Genomic DNA, 23,754 nt, shown 5'->3' with positions numbered 1-23,754 from the left:
CAATAAATAAACAGCTGACACCAGAGTGCTCCTGTTCTGGTAATAGTTATAGACTTCTTTATCTAACAATTTACATTTGGGATGTGTTAACCCAAATTAACAGCATGGGTTAACCCATGTTAACCCATGATACCTTTACAAACCTTTGACTTTTAAATCCATCTCACTGGGTATTAATATCTTTGAAATTAATTACAAGTGCATTAATTATTTTTAAGGGAAAAAAAGACAAGAAAAAGAAAGGAAAAAATTAGAAAAAAATAAGAAAAAATAAAAAAACCCCAACAGATTAATCAAAGAATGACTATCAAAATTTGGGTTACCATAGGATTCCAGTTGCTAAAACTAAAGTCCAGTTTCCCCAAAAGCTGTTTACCCTGATCTAAATACTCTGACTGTTCTCCTACCAGCAGCCTAGTATAAATAGGAATAAGTAATGAAACCATCTTTCTGCTGTGCTAGTTTTTCTGGAATATAACCCCTGTGGTAATAATTACATGGGGCTTATCCATCCCAGTGTGAACACCACCCAAGTGTCAATTATGACAAATGTCTGATACCCACAAGTGTCTGTTGTAAAGAAAACCAACTGTTTCCATTCTCTTAACCTTGGGGTCAGGGTTTCCCACTGGGACTAACAGCTTTTTTTCCTGCTGTAAATACCCATTTGAAGTTGCTAGGAGGTGTTATGATACACAGACCTACTCTTTCAGCACTTGCTTTTTTCTTCTTTGGTAATTTGAACCTAACTCTCACCAGGGGTTTACACCTATCTCTGGGTTTTTATTTGTATTATCCCCTCTGGGTGAGACATCTCACTTTCTTTTCCACACCATTTGCAATACAAGCTGGGGAGTCCCCAAAGCCCACTGGTAGCATGGACTAGTAGTGACCTATTTCATACCTCTGGGGTATCTCTTGCAGCTATTTGCTATCTTCAGCTTTTGAGACAATTATCAGAGGAATGGAAAAAAAATCAGTTAAAATGGAACCACTGAGCTTAGATGCTTGGAATACAGACTTCCCTCAGGCAAAGCCAAGAATAGGCCATTGAAGAGGAAATTAAAATTAGTATATACAAAACAAAGGACATTTTCAGTAATGTAAGCAGTGACAGTGGACATAGATAAAAGTGTTTGGAGGAATGTAATCACAAGGCAGTCAGATTACACCTTCCCCTTATCCTATCCCAATTCACAACTATTTTGGCTTAGGAACTTCACAAGCTGGATGTGGCCTGTATGAGTTTCATAATTTTCAGTGAACCTCTCTTTCATTAATTTGTCCATTTTCCTCTCCAACACATAAAAGTGCTCATCATCATAATATCCTTCGCAGACTAAAGGTTCAGGTTGGTCATTTGGAAGAATTTCATCCCTGAAAGGGTGGTTAAGCATTGGAATGGGCTGCTCAGGAAAATGGGGGAGTAACCATCCCAGGAAGTATTCAAAAAACAACTGGATGTAGCACTTAGAGTGGGTAATGTTCAGTCAAAGCTTAGACTTGATGATCTTGGAGGCCTTTTCCAACTTTAATGATTCTCTGATTCTCTTATATCTTTAACAAATAAGGAAAATCTATAGGGAGCAAAAGATGGCTGGCTGCTGTCCTTGAAAACTGAAGTTGCTCGTCACAACACATAGCAGACATATGACATAGCAGCAGGTCAAGCTTCCTGTTTTAAGGTGCTATGCTAGTGCTGTGAATATACCATCCCAAATTTTGGATACATTGGCTGATAGGAACCTTATTATTCAGATTACAGTTATTTATGTGCGGTGGGAAAAAGAAAAAGAAATTATAATGGATGAGCATCCCCAACTCTGCACTGCGCATGTATCCTAAAAGGGAAACCCAGCCCTAATCTTTTTGTGAATGAACCTGACTGAGATGATAGTAAATATGCAACCACATTACCAAAACTGACAAGTGCAGTAACACAAACTTTCTCCCTAAATTCTACCATTTCACATAGGTGAAATCTCAGGATCTCAGTGAGCCACAACTCTCCACACCTTCCAGCTTCAGGAAGATTTGTATGAATAACCTAGATGTGTCAGATTTTGATTATATTCTTCTTACCAAAAAAAAAAAAAAATCCCAACAACAACCCCCATTTTAATTAATTAAATACTTGACACATAACAAAGACCTCACTATATGCCCAATGTCATCAAAAATCTGCTTCACTCTTTGTAAATAAGACTTAGTAGGAACTAAAAGGATAAGAAAGGATTTCCACTAATCAGGATTGCTTTCACATGGCTGAATTACACAGAGGAATCTCAATGACTGGCCCTGCACTTGCTCTCCTTTCACCAGTGGACAAATGCAGTCATTCCAGTGGCACAGACAGAGATGGAAGTCACAGTCCATTAGCCAAAAAGACAGTCCTACAATCCTTATCCTCTCTAAGCTGCCAAAGGAAGGTTAAAAAGTTGTTCTGCAGCTACCAAATGGAAATGAAGCATGCAGCTAACAACCATGAGATACTGGTATCTCTAAACCAGAATCTAACCCTGGTGCTAAACCAAGGGTTTATAATATGAGAAAGGGGGATGCAAACCCCACATGACTGAATTTAGCAAACAGTATACGATGACTTATACTGTTCCAAAGGAAATGAACCACTTGATTGAAACATCTGGACCCACAAGAGCCAGCTACTTCACACTGTAATTATCACCTGCTCTGAGCCAGGGCATGCACACAGTGTTTGTCAGAAATTAACAACGCTGCTGAAAAGTACCATTACTTCCCATACTACTGCAGTACACTGAAAATGCAAAAACCACTACAGGAAGTGTAATAGGAAAAAAAATAAGAGAAGACAAATGATTGAATTAACCTTTGTCATGTTTGATTCAATAAAGCTGCCTCTTTAGAAATTATCTAAAGCTGATGGAGTACTTCCAATTTATCACAGAACTCAGCATCTAAATTATATGGGCAGTAGAGAAATATCTTTAAATATTCCTATCCTATACATACCTCAATTATCTTTCCTCACCTCTAGGATCAATTAATCAAGCTAGAAAAATCTGAGCTTTTGCAGCACCTGCCTTTCCCAAAAGATGATTTCCATTGTATCACAAAACCTTGCTTGCTTTTAACCTAGGAAATGTTGGGTTTGAGTGCTGAAACAGAAAAAAACTTTTTTTTTTTTTTTTACTCATAAATGTACTACAGATAAATGTAGTGCATAATCCTTTATAAAATGTTTTCCCTTGCCAGAAAAACATTAAATATCAGGAAACACGTCCCCAAATGGATTACAGAATGGCAAATACATTTCATAGGCATTTTTATTGTTGTTATTATTGCTTGGCAGAGTAAAAATAGAAGTATCTTCAAAGGTGTCTTTCCCTGGAATAGGCAATGCAGCATAAAGAGAATTTATATGCTGAAAAGGTTACAGTCAATGTATTATGGCTGTATATATAGGATCTTTTCATTTATAATTCCCAGTCTCTCCCAAGAAAGCTCAGGCTGTAAATTTTTTAGACTTCTACAGCTCCTTGCCCAATGGGGCCCTGAATGCAGATTTTGCATGCCCCTGTAAGTATGAGCAATCAGAATTACACAATTGAGTTTGTTGTTGCCTGCAGGAAAAAAATTTCTGACTTCCTTCAAGGCCAAGGGGTTAAAGCTGAATGTTGTAGCTGTAGGTGCAGGAAGTAATTTAGTAATCTTCTGCTTTGTTTCAAGTAGTATCTGTCAAGGCTAATGAAAGAAAAGGGCAAACTCCGGAGCCTATCTTTGCTTTCCCTCACGCCAACGAGGGGGTTACATCTTCCTATTCCCTTCGTCAGCAGAGTCCCATCTCTCAAACTGAACTTCCTAATGCATCGTGATCTCCCCAATGCCACTTTCATCCAATGTATGATTCATGGGCCTCTGCAAAACGTTTTCCCTTGCCAGAAAAACATTAAATATCAGGAAAAATGTCCCTAGATGGATTACACAATGGAAAATAGGTCTCAATGGCATTTTCATCGTTGTTAGTTGCCTATTTGTCCCTTAACAGCTCACTTGTACTGCTTTCTTCTCCCCTTAACATTCAAGTTTCATGCAGACCATCAGTTTGCCAATGTAATGGGTTTTCACAGCCAGGGGAAGGTAAGCGCCAAGGATTATTAATAGCGTTCCTCTGTTGGTTAAGGGAAAGATAAATGTGACACCACCAACAAAACCCCTGAATATCTGATACCAGTGAGGAGTGGGTATCACCTGCCGAAAATAGAAAGAGCGACAGAGATTATATAAGTGGGGTTCCTACCCCGAGTTCCACCTCTTTTTGACCACCTCCCTATCTAACACCTTTTCAAGCGTGCTTACAAGAGATCCAAGAGGTAAGTAGCAAGAAAATGCTCAAATTTCCGCAGCAAAGGTGGATTCACCAGCTTCGGGCAAGAAGCGGGATCTTCGCAGATAAGGGTATCTTCTATCACTTCGGCATCATTCCCCTTTCCATAAACAAAAGCCCAGAAACAAAGAGATGCAAATCTCTCAAACATTGAGGAATCGCTTCCCTCAAAGGAGACTCCAAATGAGAAGAATAGATCATTAAAAGGAGTACATAGGTAAACTCATTGAAGGAGAATAAGAAGAAAAGCAGGGGAGAAGGTGGAAACGACGAAAGTGGGAAAGGGGAGGAAGAAAGTGAACGAGAACGAGAGCAAGGACTTCCGAAGAGGTTTTACTGAAATAGCCAGCTGTGAACCAAAGACAAACAAAACCACAAGATCCAGAACACGTCTAGAAATGGCACCTCTCTTTCTGCACAGATGACTGTAAGCGATGGGATGAAGTTGCTCTCTTTGGTGTGGTCACTAGGAAGCTAAAGGAAATGTGTCACCCTTTTTGCAAAGGACCGCCGCCTTTCTGCTTCAGTTGTTGATGTGAGGGCTTCGTGCTGTTCAGGAAATTCTCACTGGTTTGCTTTTGGCAAGGGTGGGCTGATTTCCACTTAATTTATTTGGTCGTTTACTTAGTAACAATATCATCATTCTGTTGTTGGTGGAATGGGGAGTTGATCTACACAAAAGTTTTGGTGCAGACAACTTGGAAATCCACGATGTGGATTTTGCAAATAGTTTGGGCAGGAAAATTGGCAAAATCTCAGAGATAAAGGAAAACGCGTCATTCATCTCGCAGGGATGATGAGAAAAAGATGAAGGGTCGAGTGAGAAACTGTCAACTCGTGAAACACCTTTTTTATTAGAATAACAGTGTTGACTGCGGGTTGGTGGTTAAAAGCTTCTGGAAATTTGTTAGCTGTCCTTAAAGAGAGACACTGCTGAGGGTGGAGCCGGGTCTCAGTCGCTCCTCCAAGGCAGATCCCAGCTGTCCGCTTCGCAAACCCTGTGTCGCTGCTTTCGCCTTTCTGGCTGTGGAGGGTAGACACGGCTTCTGAGCTGGGGGAAATGTTATTTACGCTCTGCAGATGGCTCCACCTGATCTGAAGCCTCATTTTTCAGACACCTCTCACTTTTCGCCTCCACAGCATGATTAGGCCGGAGAGGGCTGACAGATCCGATGACGGAGGGAAAGCGGTGCAGTTCGCGCATCGTTAGGGATGCGGAGGGAGCCGCCCGGCTCCCATCCCCAGGACACAGACAGGGAATGCGCCTCTGGCCGCTTTGCTTGGCATGAGGCTACTTAAGCTGATCGGCGTCTGCCAGCACAGCGGGCAGCGCTGAGCATCGCCTCTGCCAGCCACCGGCTCGAGTTACCCCCGAGGGCAGCCGTCCAAACGCGCTCTGCCTTGTCAGCAGAGCGGGGCTAACCCCGAAAGGCGAGTCACCCGCCAGGAGAGCATCTTCACTGGCGGCTGGGCAGGTGCGTTCCTGTTTGTAGGGATCTAAAAGGAAGCTCCTGGCTCAACAACGGGTTTGTAAAAGATTCCTAAGAAAGGGAAAAAACCTGCCGAGACTGAGGCCCAACTCCTTTTCAGACCACGCCGGTGCCGCACGCAGCAAAGCAGGGAAAGCAGAGGACGATATAGCATTGGGCCGGCGGGGGTCCGCCCTGGCAACAAGAAGAGATTGCCCTCTCTTCCCTCAGTTAAGGAAAGGTAAAGGGACGTCAATTTCATAAGATATGGCACGCTGATCTCTAGCAAATGGCTGCATATATTGATGGGTCTGCACTCATCCTACGTTTAAAACGGACTAACAATAGGGTCCTAACGCTGAAATCTGCTAGAGCAGGAGACCCCCATGCTCCGAGTGCTGTCTTTACTACACGGTCCCACCTCCAGCTCCAAAAAAACGGGGGCTGCTGAGTGAGAATGACCCTTGCGAGAAGGTGTGCAGAGCTCTTCTGGGGGACTGCTGTTTATCTCGGTCCAGCATCCCAGCTCTCAGCTCCCCTTACCCTGTAGAGCAGGGAAGGATGTGTTCAGCCTAGGGAGAGGGACTTGGCTTCACCGTCCATCTCCTTGTTTGTCCTTGGAGAAAACTAAGCATCTCTTCCATCTCGGGAAATACACGAAAAATGGAGGCCGGGGGCGGGGGGGAGAAGTTCCAACGAGAGAAAAACGTCAGTCCCTTCCACAATGAAGAGATGACCTTTAGGAAAGAAAAGGAGAAGGAAAAAAAAGCGGGGGAGGGGGGACACACCAATGTCACCTCCTCCTCAGTCCTGCGTTCAGTGTCATGGTAATGACTTACCCATTATAGCTGAACTTGGGCCATGGAGGAAAAAAAAAAAAAAAAGGACAGGGCTCGTACTTTTAAAACCACCGAGCAATTATATTGACAGCACAACCCGAGGTTCTGCACAAGCCGCCCCCTTTTCCAGGCTGCTCTCCGGCGGCCCCATTCAGAGGAGAGGTGTGATTGTGGCAGCGGGACCGGGCCGTACCCGTCGATCGCGCCCGGGGATCTCGCTGCCACCACTCTGTCCTCCCCCGTCTCTCCTGGAGCAGAGATGCCAATATCCTGCAGAGATCTGCCCTACTACTGGGCCCTAACCTTGGCTACCTCAGCCTAATGGCTCCTGCCCAAACTCTGAGAGCAAGTTGGACTTCTTGCCATATTTTATGTGAAAAATGGGCACAGATTCTTGGAGGAAAAAAAATAACCCTAGAAAACACATTACAAATCCTAAATGCTTTCTTTTTTTGATGCTAACGGGAAGTGCCCGGTCCTGCCTGAGAAACCCACTACTGCACAGGAGCTCCTCACGAGCGCGTTGTCACCTCGCATCTCGTTGTGCCGTACCCTATCGCGGAAGATTCTGCAGCATATTGTGCCTTACAAACGGGATCTGTAGGATTCGCTGGGATGTGATAATTAATTCAGTGAGGAAGATGCTTAATATGGACTGGCCTGAAAGAAAAAAGGTCTAAAAGGAAGGGGAGGGGGAAGGGAGAAGGGGGAGACGTTTAAAGTGGTTGAACGATAAGGCAAATGTTCAAAAGCTACGTAACATTTGCTTCCCGACCTCAAGAGTAGCTTGAAGCTTGGCATATGCTGCAGTTCCTTACTCATCACCGAATATAACTGGTAAAGCTCATTCTGACTTACTAAATGAAAAGGCTCTGCTCTGCACCACTAGTTTGTCCACTGCACCCGAGGACTTGACCTTGGCAAAACTCTTTCTCCAGCCGGTATCACAGCAGCCTCTGGCACCGCTCCAGTAAGACTTAGGCTCCAGCCTCCCAGGGAGCGACCCCCACCTGCGTCCTCCCCCACCCCAGACCCACAAAGGCATCCCCCGTGCCCCCTCTTTAGCTGAACCCTCGCGTCTGTGGACTACTTGGTGCTCTGCAAAAGGGAGAGCGACAGCCCACAGCACTTATCCACGCAGAGCTATAGAGCTGGCACGGGTCCAGCCTTTCCCGGTGTGCCATCCCCACACAGCACTGCAGCTTTGGTCATATGAGCAGAAATGATGAGAAAAGCACTTTTTAATCTTTTCGCACTTGCTTCCCTGTTCAAACAGTTGCAGGATGGCTATGACTGACTTGCTCAGCGCTGAGGATATCAAGAAGGCTGTGGGAGCCTTTTCAGGTGAGCGATTTTTTCCTATTTTTTTTTCTTCTCTCTTTTCCTCCTTTCATCTTTTCAGGTTAGGATAGCTGTGCATTTATTTCAGCTATGGGAAGATTAGAGGAACTAGCTAGACAAAATTTCAAATGAGGATGTGTTTTCAGATGTTCAATGAATGCCTCTGACAGGTTTATAAAGTACAAGGCTGCATCCTCAGCAAAGTTGTCCTGCACGTTACAGAGGCGAAATATTTATTTTTAAGGAAAGTAAGCAGCAACTGCGGAGAGACTTTGCTTCTACCGAGAGGATACTTTCAAAGGGAAGAAACCCCTCGGCAAACCAAGCTGCATTATATCTTGGTGTGGGATAGAGAAGTCAGCAATGGATGTCAGCAGTTTCCCACTCATTCCTGAAATTTAGTTTCAGATGTTACAGAACTGCTGTTTCCCATTTCAAGGATTTATGAAACCACTCTGTACTTTCTATGCAGAATCCCCGGGTGGGCTTTGCTTTTCGGGATGGACAGAAGGCAACAGTAGAGCACGGGTGCGGGTGCACTGCTCGACTGCAGGGGCTCCCTGCAGGTCGAACGGCTGCAGTGGTCCACGCTCCCCTCTCACTCTTCCGGGTATCAGATGTTCCCTACCCCCATCATCGCGACCCCCAAAACTGACAGCAAGCCCTCTTCGTGTTTACAGAGATTCAGGTAGTTAAGGTTGCTCTCAAAGAAAGCCAGAAATCCTGCTCCGGGATGCACGTTATCCCCCCCTCCCCCAAACTACCTGGCTGACCGCACCATCCCGGGAGCCGCCTCTGTCAGTCCTGCTCTGTGCGATGACCTTCCCAAACAGACAGAGGAGCAGGACCCGCTGAGCCTGGCTCAGCTCACAAGCCGGAGTCAGAGGGAGCGACAAATTGCTTTGCTGGATCCAGCAGCTGTTTTACTCATTAGCTTCCATTGTTCTATGGCCATCCCCAAGTCCCGGAGCAGATGCAATTAGCAGCAACTAATGACAGATCTCAGGCAGATCACGGAAGATTGAGCCTCCTTAATTTTATGTAATAGGAAAATTTAACGCGGCTGGAATAAGAATGCATGAAGAAGGAAAAAAAACTCCACCGCACGTTTTGGAGGTCACTGTATGGTATTTCCAATCCACATCACAGTTGTTAGGCTACCTGGGTGGGACAAAAGCGGATGCGGTGAAAGGACAAGGGAGGTGGAGCAGGTAAACTCGGCTCCGATTTCAAGGGCTCTGGGTTGTTTGTTTTTTTCCTCCCCGGAGACAGCTCCTCACAAGGTCTTGCAGGCAGCGCGCCGCGCAGCACTCCCTTGCAGTGTCTGAGCTCACACACCACGATTGCACATTCCTTCAGCGGTTAAAATGGAACACTGATTTCTAGTAAGTCTCCATGAAAAAGAAAAAAAAACACCAAACAAACAGTCAAACAGTGCTCTGAAACGCTTCTCGCCAATGCTTGAGCAAGAGCATTTTTGGTTTTTTTTTTTTCCAGGGGTGGAAATGTTAAAAAGTGACAGCTATGTAATAGTCTGCTCTCAGATGTCTGTTTTAGTGTAAAACTTAGCGGGGAAAAAAAAAAAAAAAAAAAAAAAAAAAAAAAAAAAAAAAAAAAGAAGGCTTAAGGCACTGAAATGAGACCAAGCACGTTAGACCTCAGCTCCCAAAGCTCCCAAGTCTATCACAGACTTCTTGTGTGACCTTGGGCAAGTCTCATCCTTCTGTAGCTCAGCTCTTCATCTGCAAAATGGAGACATTGCCTTTGTTTATTTCCATTAGCACCTGTGAAGCACGGACGATTACACTGAGTACACTCAGCTCCTACCGCAGCTGGGCTCCACTGTTCCTCCCAGGGCAGGAAAAACAGCAGCATGGAAGAAAACCACGGGTATGTGTTGGTGTGTGTGCTTCAATGACTTTTCTAAACAGTTTTCTGCTTCTTCATCTCTTATAGCGGCTGAATCTTTTAACTACAAAAAGTTTTTCGAGATGGTAGGATTGAAAAAGAAGAGCCCAGAAGATGTGAAGAAGGTTTTCCATATTCTTGATAAAGATCAGAGCGGCTTCATTGAAGAGGAAGAATTGAAGTAAGTAAAGTTACATCCTTTCTCAAATATCCCTGCTTTAAGAGTCTAATTTCCTGTGGGTTATTTTTACAAGACTCTAGGCAGTAACATACAGCTGAAACTCTTGAGTATAGTATTTGTGTGCTATGCCAGTTTTTTGCTGAGCACATGAGCTGAGGAGTGTTGGAGATAGCTAGTTGCCACTTGGATTGCAGGATCCCTGAAACACATGAATGGTCAATACCTTACAGGTAGTTCTTCAGCCAAATGCAGTTTCAGAGTAAAGCACTTCTGAATGTTAGAGAAGGTCAACAACAGAAGACACAACGCCAGATTCCAACTTGTGTCTCGAATCAGTGGTACAAATAGATACGAAGTGTAATTGTTCTGTGGAAAAAAAACCCCAAACCAAAACCAAACAAACAAGCAAAAACTCCAAACAAACGTTCTTTTACTTTCTATGCCTCCTCCTTAGGTTTGTCCTGAAGGGCTTTACCCCAGAAGGAAGAGACCTATCAGACAAAGAAACGAAGGCTCTTCTGGCTGCTGGAGATAAGGACGGTGATGGTAAAATTGGCGCTGATGGTATGTAATTGGAGGAGTAAACTTTGACAGTAACAACCGAATATTACCCTTACACACAAGAACTGAGGAAACCTAGGAATCACTGTGACCTTCTGAAGGGCACAATTTGGGTTTAATGAAATGCCAAGTCCCGCTCCATTTGCTGCACCTTGCATGGAAGCGTTAGAGGAAGAGGAGCCGAGTTGTGACACTAGAGGGGGCAGGAGCTCACGGAACCCGGCTGTGGGTCGGGCACTCCGCAGAGCAGGACTAAGCACCCAGCCAAACTCCGCTCCACTTACTGTAATTTGTCTCTTGATAGCAGGGAGTGAGAATCAGGACACTGCGAGTTCAGAGACCGAGGCTTCACTATAAAGCATGGAAAGAATAAAAGCTCAGCGCCAGCATTTCTGCTTGATGTTTAGTTAGCAGGAAAGTAATGACTTTGCATGACTTAGCAAGGCAATGCTCTTAAAATTCAAAGTACACCCATTTGGCTACAGAATTTCTATACAATAACAGTCTATCCAGCTTATGCTAGTGTTTACGTGGGTCTTAACACCTAAGAAAGCTTGTCAGTCCCTTTTACTGCATATGAGAAATACAAGAAAAGAACAACTTTTCCTCTCACAGCATTGCTTAAAAAGCTAGGGCTGTTTTCTATTCCCCCTTGGGATGAATCAGCTTAGCCCACACACAAAATTTCTCCTTTTTCCTCTTTTTTTGGAGGTGACAGTAAATGAAACACACTGAAGGAGACAAGAAGAGATGCAATTCTAAACTAAAGCTTTCCTCATTGAAGGAGATAGAAGTTTTGACATATCAATGCTAGGGTTTTGACATATCAATAAGCCATATCATAAGCAGAAATCTAAAAAGTACCTAAACCCTCTCATATCTCTCTGTGTTACTCAATCTCTGCAATTTAATAAAATGTTATCTCGAAAAAATAGGTCAATTAAAAGAGAAATAAAAAGCAAAATTAACTAACACAGTCTCCCAGCTTAGAAGACAACACACAAAATCAGCCATTGGCATATCAGTCAGGAGATGCACAGTGGCATATCAGTGACTATGGCCATGTCCCTAGACCAAAGCCTCTTAATTTCTCCAATCATCACTTTATAATGGTTTAGGTGAAGCTCCTGCTAAACTTCAGCACTGCTGCTGAATCCAGCGTGGGTGCCATTTCTTGAAACTTCATATTCATATTTATTATACAGATCTTCTTTATACACACTAAAATTAGTGATAGTAGTACTAAAATCACTGAGCAAGTTTTTCAAAAGAAAACTTAATTCAGGTAAGTAAGCTTACAGCTGATCCAACAACCTCATAGCAGATAAATTTTCAGCTATTCCAGAAGGCTGCAAATCAAAACTAGTCTTAATTGGAATAAAAAAAAACAATATTGCATAATGATTTTGGCTTGTACAAGAAAATACAGCATTAACCTTCATATTTAAGACTACCATAACTCTTTCTTTGAAACAGTGCCTGAAACCCAGTACATTGTAATAAAGCAATATGAAATGCCTCTTCTCCTTATCTCTTTCTTCTGCAGCTTTTACTGTTCCCTAACTTTGAAATGGAAATGCTCTGTGTTTACACTTTGATAATGAGAAGAGAATTATGTGCTTTTTTCTTTTGATTCTTCTGACCATATCCCTACCATACAACACTATCAGTTTCTTTTCCATCTCTTAAATTGACTTTAACAGCCAATTTTTACACCAGAAAGGCTTGAAATACATACAAAAGTTAACAGCTGAGACTGTGACCAAAGGACAAAGAGGACAGATACTTCCCAGCTTTTCCTTTGGCCCAATCCAATCCAATAATATAACTGCATATGTAAATAAAGTGTAAAGTCACAAATGTACATCCCATTCATATGCAGAATTGTGATGCTGTATTTCTGTTGCAAACCAATTTTGTTTCCCTGCAGCTGAATTGTCAGGCATCACCTCTACCCCTTGTTTCAAACATCAGCTTCCTAAATAACTAAACGATTGCAAACAAGCAGCCTTTCACAGAGGTTAATGTTAATTCTCCTGATGGCCCTTGAATGCTGTCCCTCAGGAGCCCGCAGCAGTTGTAGGAACTGATCTTCAGGGATTTTTAAAACCACAGAGACAACGAGCTCAGATGTATCATCACAAACATTATCCCAACCCAATCAGCCTTCTTCTAGCTGAGGTCACACATTACAAATTTTCTCTTTTCTTTCGATTCTTCTTTAAACCTTTTCTCATCCTGCAAGACCATTCGACTCTGAAATAGTTTCAGCAGTTTACCTCTTGTTCGATCAGTTTCAACTTGAGACCATGAAGCAGTTTCAAAGAGCTGAAAACTTGCAGCCATTTCCTGTAAGACCTGATCATCTTCTGTGCAGTGTCAGACCCCCTCCACATTCCACCAATGTGGTCAGAAGATAATGAATCTGAAAAAAATTGCAGGTCAAGACCCGGTTACCTCATAACACAAGCAACCTTAGCTTCTAAATTGGGCTGAAAAAGGATGCTGAAGCAGCTCTACTAGCTTCAGGAAAATATTTATAAGAAAGATGAGAAAAAAAAAAGAGAAAAATTCTAGTCATAATGTTGCTTTAAATCTATTTTGTGTATTAGCATTGGATGTGAAGCTCATGCCTTTTAGTTTCCTGATATTAATAGACTTGAGAAAGTACATAGAGAGCTTTCAAAGATCATGCACTGTGAGCAGCACAATCCAGATTTTTATCCCTGTAAATCAGAATGTTGTAAAAATGTGACATTAAACATGCAAAATAACAACTATTAAGTCATGACCTTGCCAGGTGAAAGCCATAACAACAACAACAACAAAAAATATTTGGAATTCCTTCTTTTCTTATCCAGCTTTGTCCTCTTCAATCTTCTAAAATAAACTAGCATAAGTCATTACTTATAAAGTTTCCTAAACAGATTTCTGTTGTAAAGAAAATGTAAAAACCACAATCTGATGAGAGAAATCACGAGCCTACAACATGTCCTCTGTAATCATGTCTGTCATTTCAGTAAAATACTAGAGGGCATGCATTAGGCTGGTATATAGTACTAAACTGTACTGAACACAGTGTCCTCTCCTTTTAAGTCAGAGCTCTGACACAAAACAGCTAGTAAATTATTTTACAAGACAAAATGGTCTAAATCCTTGCAATTTAAAGCCACTATTTGTTCAAAGAAAGACATAATTTTGTTTGGAAGGGTAACTCCAACTGGAAACAAGGATGCAGTAAATCACAAGGATTCCCTTACTACCAGGCCAGAGGCAATAACCAATTACAAGGGACTGATATACCCTGCCTTATCTCAGAAGTTTTGCATATATGAGTACACTTTGTAACAATGCTTCTACAAGCCACCTGTGGTTGGACTAACCTTCATACAAAAATGAGTAGTGAACTAATTTAGAAGACTATTCAACTGGAACATCTTTGAAATATTTAAAATACATTGGAAATCCGGGGAAAAGTGAAATTGTTGCAATTACTCAAGAAGGAGTATTTTATGGTTTGCTGGCTATCATAAAGTACCTGTAAAATATATTGCTATTAGGTGATAATGACACATTCAAAATGTATTACAGAAAATATTTGGCTGCAAGTCTGAATAACCTTTTCCAAATATATTCTGTAGATACAAATTATCATAAAAGGTATTTAATTTGGCTGTAATAAGTATGACAACTTGTTTTAACAGTATATGCGTAGTTAGTTTTCCCTTTTGGAAAGGTTTGATCCATTGCAGTTCATGTTTCTCTCTGCAGGACATATTGACACAAAGATTTAATAATCATGGCCTTTCTCCTTTTCTGACCAGAATAGCTGGGGTTTTTAGCACAAGCACTTCATGTTATCTCTTAAATTCAGTTTGCAACACTTTCAATCTACGTACCCACCATGTACAGGATTTATACGTGTTTTGTGTTAAGTAATCTGCATCACTAATCCTAATTTGGATTTACATCTTTCAAAACGATGGATAAATTTGGAATTGATTTAAGCCCTCTGACATTTTTTATTTCCCAGTCTGGTTCGTCTGCATTTGGCAACATATTTTTTGGACGCGCTATCAGAAGTGCTGTTTGCACACAACAGTCAATTAAGATCTCACTTGGTTAGAGTTAAGCATTTTTTAACGGAACACCAGAATATTCTTTAAAATGCCTAATTTTAATCTTCTATCTTTTTCAGTTGCCAGACTTTACTCTTCATTATGTCAAACTTCAGTATTTTTTTCTTGAGCCTTACAGATGACTCCCTTTCCTATTTGCCATTTTCCTCTCAGCTGATTATGTTAAACCCATAAACCACTCTCTCTGCATATCCTCTAATCCCTTTATCATCTTTGTTGCTCTTCTTGGGATTCCCTCCAGTCTGTCATTTTCAGTGCTCTGAGGCACATACAACTGTGCAAGGCATTCTCGTGTGTTACTCTTCCAAGGTTAGATGGAGTTAGGAATTATAACCAGTCAGCCATTCACCAGGATACAAATGTGCATTTTTCATGCTTTATCTCCCTGCTGAAATGCAGTATATATACTAGAGCACAGAATAACCCTAAATTGCAGATAGATACGTTTACGTAAATATTATGGATGTATCACTAATAAAAGCCACAGGGTAAAATCCTGGCTCTCTGACACCACAGAAATTTTTCTCATTCTTACAACACAGTCAAAATTGCTACATGGGTTGGTATTAGCCTTCTGTTTTTGTAATCTGTCATTTTCACTCAATTTACAATTACAAAATTGAGTTTAAATGCAATATAATTATAATATGGGGCACAAATACTTTGAAAGACTCACTAGTGATTCTCTTTGCCAAACTCGGATATAAGAGAAATTTATCTCACTGCAAGATTAAATTTCTAGTTCTTGCCTTCATCCCATTGAGATTTCCAAATAACCGAGAACTAATCAAGTTCTTTAGATAAATAGTGGTGGAAGTCTTACAGTCTGGCATGTATAGCATTTCTCCCTTATTCTCAAAAAATCCTTTCATTTCACTGTAAGATTTCCCAAATCATACTTTCCCTTTAATTAACTTGGATTTCTTTACTCTTCTGTTATTGTGACTTTTCTGCTGCACCAGTGACTCTGTATTCATTGTAATATGCTTCCTCCTTTAAATTTTAGTTTTTAAAGTATTTTTTAAAATTCTTTCTTTTCTCCAGAATTTGCAACTATGGTGGCTGAATCATAAAGGCTTTGACCAATGCAAACCCTTCACCCATCCTTCACTGCCCAATTCCAACCACCTCCTGCTGACTGCTTTGGCTCCTGTTCTATTTATTTATGTTATTTTATACTCCAGCTCTGTTCTCTGCAATCCTGCAACTCTGTAATTGTGCTGAAAGACACTGTTAAAATAATAAAGGTCACATCAATCTGGGCTTTCTTCTCTCTCACTACAACTTGTTTCTTATTTCATGTAGGCTTGGCACACGCTGAGAGAAAATGTTACTCGTTTTTTTGCTGACATCCCTGCTGCTTTATCCCTAGCCAGGGTAAAGTAGGAAGAAATTTTAAAAATTATTACGGATAAAACACGCATATAATGAGTCATTCAGTCCAAGTCCTGAACTGTGGCAAAACTGACTGCATTATTTTTAAGCCACCCCTGCTAAATGGATGCATACTCATAGCCTGGAAAATCTCTAGTGATGGAAAATCTCTAGTGATGGCAATTACCCAACTTCATTTGGCAGTTCGTTCTTTCAACTTAATCAGTGTTATAGCTAAAAAGTATTTCCTAATATTTAAACTACATCTCCCCTGCTGCATTTTGGTGATCAGTAAATTGATTGTCATCTGTATAATTTGTTAAATTTGCCCAGTGCAGGGGGATTTTTGGATAAAAGCTTTGACAGGAATATCAGCTGGTGCCAATCATACATGAAGATAACTTCATAAACTATTAAACAGCAGTCACTTCGGAAACACAGGGTATGCTTACTAGCAATGTTACACAACTATCTAGGACAGGAAGAATGGCATACTCACAAGAAATAGCAATATGAATTTCAGGAAAAAGAACACCAAGATTCAGGTGTGACACTGCAGTTGATAATCCCACTGTAAAAAGAGTAAACCAGAAAATCTCATCCAAAAAAATTTATTCTAAAACTTTACCAGATAAGTGAATATCTTCTTTGGAGTTACACATAGGAAACTGATAATTATGCCAAGGAAATGATTAGACAAGAGTAAGCCTATGACAGAGCTCAACACTTATTTCCCAAATCTTGTTCAGCCACTTTGGCACCAAGCTTATACTTTTTACCTGTGTTATTGGGGGGTGTTTTGCTTTTAAGCAAAGACAAAAGCAGGGGGGAAATCTTTTCAGGCAACATCTCCCCGACATCTTAACAGAACATTGATTATTACTGCAGTAAAAAGGAAGGGTATTTTCCATTTCTGTACTCCAAATTATTTCCTGCAGCAATAATACCTTATTCAATTTAGACTTATTATCACCAATTTAGTGGAGTCAACAAGATAAGGCTGAAACCCTGTCATCATCACACTGTACAGAATACCATCCTCTGCCCCAGCGATTACCCAATGCTACTCGGGAAGCCAATAAATGTTCCTAAAGCCATTTTAGATCCTCACTCTGTAGTAACTCGCAAGGAAGACTTTTTGCTGAAAATGCTGTGCGTTCAAAAGAAATCCTTTGGTTTTGCACACTGTATATACGGTTCTGAAGGATGTATTGATTTTTAAGTATTCTAAATAAAGCAAATGAAAACGGATTGCAGTGGAGCGAGTTTATTTCCTGCTTTTTCTCGGCAGCTGCTGACCTCGCGTGGCAATAAAGCCTCATTACAGGAGCACACAGAGATACCGAAAAGGCATCGGGCACCCCGCTACTGCAGCAGCCGGAATGAAGGTCCAGGGAATTTGAGAACCACATAAAAGCTGCTGTAAAAACAAAGCCCTTTATAGTCCCTTTCTATTCTCTGAAGCTGCAAGAATTTGTATTTTAATGCCTCACTGGATGGCACAAAAGCTGACATTTTATCCAGGGCTTTAGCCAAAAAAACAAAAAAAAAAAAAAAACAACAAACAAACAAACAAACAAAAAAAAAAAACCAAAAAAAAACCCCCCCCAAAAAAAACCAAACCCAAAAACCAATAGAACAAATAGCACATACATAAAGCCACTAGAATACCCCAGTGATCCCTGCTTCAGTCTTTCTTCATGTTGTTACCTCAATCACTCTGGAACAAGCAACACTGAGTGCCTAATTTGGCCTGAAAATTTTCAGCCATATAGTAATGGAGAAGATGAAAAGAAATGTCCTTTATTTTCAAACTGAAAAACTTGCAATGGGTAGAGAGACCTCCAAAATACTATCTCTATTTTTCATGCTGACAGTATAAGATATTCTAAACCTGCATTTGATTGGTTTATTCAAATATGCAACTGGTATATACTCAGATCCTGTATTCTGAGATGTTATACTCTGAATTCTCAAAATCTCTATTTAAACACACGTTTTTCCCCAACTGCATTTTCAATTAAAAGTTCAAATTTCAATATGCATCTATCACAGAAAAAAGAAAACTCAAATACGAGTGTAATATAAGTAAATTTCTGCCCAGAGACAAAATTACTGTTTTATCAATTGCCATCAAACTACTACTTTCCTTTAACTGCTGGATCTTCAATATTTCTCTTAGACTCTTATTTTCCCACACAAATTTCTTCCAAATCCTCTCCAAATCTTCAACTGTTTCATTTCAAAATTTTTAAAAATTCATAATTTTCCTTTTTGTTGGATGTTATCTAGACATGACTCAAAACAGAACAAAGAAATGCAAAATTTGAAGTTACAATAAAATATAAAACACATCATATACAAAATAACAAGTTATTCATTCTCATACTGCTCTTGCCATAACGTCTTTGAGACTGTGACAAAACCGCTGTAGGCCTGAAGAAAGCAGAATTTGCTACAAATTTAATCAGGCTTTCTGCACAGTGTGGATTACAGTATGCTTGAGAAATACAAAAATCCACACTACCCTGCAATTTACTGTTTCATGAAGAAAGATGTTTTAATTTTCAGATGCATATGCAAAGAAGCAAAATTACATTTCTCCAAGAAACATTTACCTTAATTTTCTTAATTGCCATCTTAAATCTTCTTTGCCCTGAACAGTAAGTGCTCCATAATTTTCTTCCCTGTTGTAATACAGTAGAAGTTATGAAAGAAAAAAAAATACTTCAGCCATCCTGTTGAAGACAAATTTTTAAATAATCAGTACATATCCTTTACTTAGATTCATATCCAATGGTTTGCAATGAGACACAATTGAATGACAAAAAAAAAGGCACTGCTTGTTCAAACTGGTATTTTGTATTGCTAGAGAAGAAGCTGCTTGCTCTGAGCTACAATTCAAGAGGAAGAGGAGCCAAATCCTCAAGTCATAGCTGAACCATCACTTCCTGACAAATGGCATTAGCATTTAACAGAAAGAGTTTGCATTAGCAGACTGTCACCAACTCTTAATATTTCTCCAATCACCATTACTAAATCCTTGACGAACAAATGCATAATTGTTTATGCTTTAAGGGTCCTGCCAAGCTCTTAATGGAGTTTCATGGATCAGCAATTTTCCACGTCTTATTTTGGGAATCAATGGACTGGAGGCCATAACACCTGTTCAGAAGCTGAGCTAGGATTTATATTTACAGTCTATCCACCAAGTCCTGAGATCAACACTGCCATTTCTTTCACATGTCCTTCACTTTATCAATGCAAAGGTTGTTTGTTTGCTTCTTTTGCCTTTTCTAACTAAACAAAATGTTTTTGAAGACTGGTAATAGGGTTCATGTTTCCCTTTCCTGCAACACACACACAGTTTTAGCAGAGCCTCTGTGCTACAGTAGCTAAACATTAACAACATTCTGTTCAAAACAGAGTTAATATTGTTATGGAATTACAAACTGCAGCATTGCACAATATTTGCAACAAGTCTTGTCTTAACAAAATAACATCAAAAATTGTGCCTAAAGGTTCACCGAAGTCACAAATTAGCCCACAAAATTTTTATTAATGAGCATAATGTACATAATAACTTCATTTTACTCTAAAATCCTAGATTGAGATTTAAATGGCTGGCTGATAGAGAACCCATTCTTTTATTTATAAAGAAACTTCAAATGAAAGAGAAATCATAAGGCATGCAATAGCACAGCAAAATCCAGCTGTGGTTAAATTACATGCTGACATTCTTGTTCTAACCACACTCAGGAGCCACAGCCAGCACAGAGAGAAGAGCACTGGCTTTAGTACAGGCTGGTGTTTAAATACCTCCTCTAAGTCCTAGACTCTCATTGCTAACATGGGCTTGAACATGAGCTCCTGCTTCTTCATTGCCAGCAAGCATTTTATCTGATTCCCTTTCCCAAAGAAATCCCTTTAGAAATCCTAACACTCTCTAGGGCTACAACATTTAAAATTACATTTCTCCTGAACACAGGAAAGCGAAGCCAAATGTGTCTAAATAGGGTTAGCTGTGTGCATAACAGATCAATCATTAAAACTTTTTGGACTGTAGGATCTCCTAATGTGGGATAATTACTTCACAAGGGAGAAAGTGCCTTTCTGGTTAGTGCTCTTCTGGTCAATACAGCAGCAAAGCTTAACAAAGGTTGATGCACCTTTAAAGACAGAAGTTAATATAAATTCGAATACTAGAGTCCTTTCTCCAACCACCAGAAAAATAGAAGGAAGTGCATGAGCTACTACAGTAAATGGATCAGATGACCCAGATATAAATACTGAAAGGCCTATGGAACTAACAGGAAGACCTTTGCTAATAAGCCTATAGAATATGCAGCTAGAAAAGATATTTCTTTCATAAATTCATTCAGTCTCCCACCCTGGAAAATCTAAGCGAAGGGATCTTGTCAGTGTCTGAATCAGCTTGTTCAACTCCTACTGCCACAACAGTTTTTAACTCCAGGAGATGCTTTGTGAGGTTTATGTACAGAAATACCACAGAAATACAGTTGGTTTCACTGGTATTACAGTAGCACAACACTGGCATTAACTTAGGCCTTCAGGTGGTAAGAACATGGCAATTCTCTATTACTGTGCATTTAGATAAGACATCAGGGGAAAATTCTTTACTGACACAGATTGCCCAGAGAAGCCATGGAGATGCCATTCCTGAAAGCGTTCAAGGCCAGGTTGGATGGGCTTGGGGCATTGTCTAGTGGCATTGGGGCTGGAATGGGATGATCTTTAAGGTCCCTCATTCCATAAACCATGCTATAACTCCAGTTGGGTCATAAGGGGTGCAGGACCAGAGGCCAAAGGCTTAACCATTGATTACTGGAGGGAAGGCCCAAGATGGCTGAAAACTCAAATGGTTCAGAGACATTTTCAGGTTTTGGAAACACTGCCTGGTAGGATTTTTTAAAATTATAACATTGAAATTGTTAATAAATTCTACTCCCTGTGTATTCACAATGCAATGCAGTTTTAAAAATGTATCACTAGAAAGATACTAAAATACATAAGAAATAGCAAATTATCTCACAGTTATTACTGCTTTATAAAGAGGAATAAAAATTATGAGGCTGTGCTAATTTTATGCTTCATTCTGCAGATGAATGAAGATTTTCTGTCTTAAAAACATTTGCATTCCTCTCCTTTAAAGCAATTTTCAATTTTGCTGGATACAGCACAATTGCATCTACTCTTTCAGCTGCAATGGGTTGTTGAAATTGAGCTATTGCCCAGCACCTGCTCTTAGTCAGACAGCTGAAATCAGAGGTTAGGGGAAAAAATAAAGATTTTTTGTCATTGTAATGCAAGTCTCCTTTTAGCTTTGCTGCAGTCAGTGTTCAATTATGTTCTGTAACAACCTCCATTACTAGAGCCAGTGTTTTTCTGTTCTCTCTGCATATATTAACTTCCTTGGTCACACGTGAGAGCCTTCTTAGCAAAGCAGAGTCTTAAGAGACATTTGCCCATAGACTTCATGAGTCTCTATCTTTTTTGGGCTGTTGAGAATCCTAGTGTTCAAACGCATCTTCATTTTGAATGCTCGGAAGGTAACTGATACAATAGAACTTAAATTATCTCCCAGTGAAGGTCTGATAGGTCAAAATTAACCTGAAATTCCATCTAGTCTGTTGAATACAAAGCATTGAACAAGTAACAATGAAAGGCTCCCACGTAATTTTTATCCTATTTTTACAAGCTCTGAATCCTTCTCCCTCAGAATTTTTATCAGTTCACTGCGTAGCCCAGAAGTTTAAAGCTTCATCAGAAGCAGGAATCAAGACTCTGCATCTGTAGGAAGAAAGCCTACAAAGATTTTGACCAGCAAGGCTCAGCCACAAATGGGAAGGAAGTAGCTGGTGTGAGCAGCTACTGGGAGGGCAGGAGCAGGAGCTTTGCTTCTGAAGCAGGAGGTAAATGGACAGAGAGCTCTGAGACACAGGTCAGAGGGTGAACATTGAAATTCAGGGTCTCAGGAAAAGGAAACACAGAGCAGGAAGTACTGGCATAATTAGAGTGAGGATCTGGAAAGCCTGGAGCGGAAGATATTTTATTATAATAAATTGACCTTGAAAAGAAAGGACATCATTAAGGTGAAAAAGTTGGAGCCCAAAAATTTAGCCTGTTATAAAAGGGATGAGAATAGAAAACAGAGCATTGTAAACTTTTGAAAATTTAATTAGGAGTCTCAAATATTTCTCTTCTCTTTCCTCCATTAAACCTCCAAGTCCTGGAGTCACATGGTTGAATCTTAGTTTTCAGCAAAGGGAAAAAAATTCTAGCTGTCATGCCTGCCAAGAAAGCCTTGAACATTCAAAGCCTAAAAAAAAATAGGATATAAACCCAAACATTAACTTACATTTTTTAATAAATCTCATTATTTGAATGCAATCTGTCTTGCAGTTCTTAACATAAGATATAGCATTAGTGAAAGCCTAGCATCTGCCTTCTAAGCAGACAGCAGCTAAAGATCCAAAAAAAGATCCCCAGCTGCTATCATAGTCATCATCGGCACATAATGACTGGCATGCTGGAATTGTGGGTAGCTCATTTAAAGCTGTCACATATTCATGCACTCTCTGTTTGACAGATTAACCCCTTCCCTGGGATGCAGGAGCACGCTTGGTGCTCCCTCCCCAGCACCCCCTGTGCAGGAGAGCACGGAGGTGGCTCCAGTAACAGCGCTCACGGCTGGGAAGGTCAGGCCACACAGCAAGCCCTCAGTCTGTCACAGGCACTGCCCCGTGGAGAAACCCAGACAACTTTCTGTGCTGTCTGGGTTCCAGCTCCCTGACCAACAGCCCACTATCTGCTGCTTTGGGGAGTGGTATTAAAAATTAAATAAAGATTTCAGGGCTTCTTCCCGGCACTTTTTCAAGCTTCCATGTGCACGAACAAGAAAATAAAGATTCAAGCTGGAATTTTTCCAGACGTTTGCAGAACAATTACTCTCTGGAAATTCTCTTTATCTTCACCCTTGTGGATTTGAATGCACCCTTGAGAAATCTTTCCCTCCTTTCACATTCATGAGAAGAGAGGACATAACAGTTACAATCAGCATACTCCAACCAAGTTGTAGAGGTACCTACCCTACATTTAGTAATTTCCCACTTTCCATTGATGCCACAATGGCCATCCATTTCTAACTTCCACTCTCCCAACAGAGTAGATCAGAAACAAATGGCAGATATGCCAGATCAGTCAGAAGGACTGTTGTAGCTGCCAACAAATCCTTTGGCTGATTCAACCATTTTGTAATCATCTTACATTTCAGTGCACCAACTCTCAGACAAAAAGCCTTCAGATCTGTGCCTCAGCCCCCACCACAAAAGAGCAAAATCTGAAGACCTGAACTATAATGGTGTTATCAACAGAGCTAGAGAAAGCATCCAAATTCTCACTTCTGTGCTAATAGCCCCACTCTGAAGAGAAATAAAAGCTGGGTTTGGGGGATGCCAAATGAAGTAGCCCTCAAAATAGATGGAGTATCTATTTATTCCACCGCTTGGGGGAAGTGTAAAGAATGGAAATCTACAATAAAATTTACACATCCTTT

The 23,754-nt window shown here is 40.6% G+C and overlaps 2 protein-coding genes across 10 annotated transcripts in view; one reads left to right on the top strand and one right to left on the bottom strand.

Moving 5' to 3' along the window:
* Window positions 1-23,754, bottom strand: part of NCF4 (neutrophil cytosolic factor 4) — a 55,565-nt gene that overhangs the window by 28,593 nt on the left and 3,218 nt on the right. For 4 of the 6 annotated variants that reach the window (XM_063154444.1, XM_063154445.1, XM_063154441.1 and 1 more), the window contains exon 2: window positions 12,945-13,090. Coding sequence is in view for 1 of the 6 variants with exons in the window: in XM_063154440.1 (XP_063010510.1) it covers window positions 8,780-8,796 (17 nt within the window). In the remaining 5 variants the exon portion in view is untranslated. Of the gene's footprint in view, window positions 1-8,779; window positions 9,550-12,944; window positions 15,845-23,754 lie in introns of those variants that run through there. The other 2 variants (XM_063154443.1, XM_063154440.1) reach the window with 2 other exon arrangements.
* Window positions 4,216-17,429, top strand: PVALB (parvalbumin). 4 transcript variants are annotated; one of them, XM_063154446.1, is made up of 5 exons: window positions 4,216-4,352; window positions 7,951-8,018; window positions 9,972-10,104; window positions 10,559-10,668; window positions 15,849-17,429. In XM_063154446.1, exons 2-5 carry the CDS (start codon window positions 7,958-7,960, stop codon window positions 15,875-15,877), a joined length of 333 nt encoding a protein of 110 aa, XP_063010516.1. In that variant the 5' UTR covers window positions 4,216-4,352; window positions 7,951-7,957; the 3' UTR covers window positions 15,878-17,429. The 4 variants fall into 4 exon arrangements, with proteins under 4 accessions (XP_063010516.1, XP_063010517.1, XP_063010518.1 ...); XM_063154447.1 differs by lacking the exon at window positions 4,216-4,352 and adding an exon at window positions 5,962-6,076; XM_063154448.1 differs by lacking the exon at window positions 4,216-4,352 and adding an exon at window positions 7,418-7,511.

The sequence above is a fragment of the Melospiza melodia genome, chromosome 4 (assembly GCF_035770615.1).
Source record: "Melospiza melodia melodia isolate bMelMel2 chromosome 4, bMelMel2.pri, whole genome shotgun sequence".
In the NCBI taxonomy this organism is placed as follows: Eukaryota; Metazoa; Chordata; class Aves; order Passeriformes; family Passerellidae; genus Melospiza; species Melospiza melodia.
Note: the sequence above shows the minus strand (reverse complement) of the source record. Positions and strands in the feature narration are given on the sequence as shown.

What these genes read in the sequence shown, in the direction of transcription:
- PVALB (XM_063154446.1), top strand. Translation starts at nt 7,958, where the DNA reads ATGGCTATGACTGACTTGCTCAGCGCTGAGGATATCAAGAAGGCTGTG. An exon ending in GGCTGTGGGAGCCTTTTCAG is followed by an intron (nt 8,019 to 9,971) that starts GTGAGCGATTTT and finishes CATCTCTTATAG; the next exon opens with CGGCTGAATCTTTTAACTAC. An exon ending in TGGTAAAATTGGCGCTGATG is followed by an intron (nt 10,669 to 15,848) that starts GTATGTAATTGG and finishes TCTTTTCTCCAG; the next exon opens with AATTTGCAACTATGGTGGCT.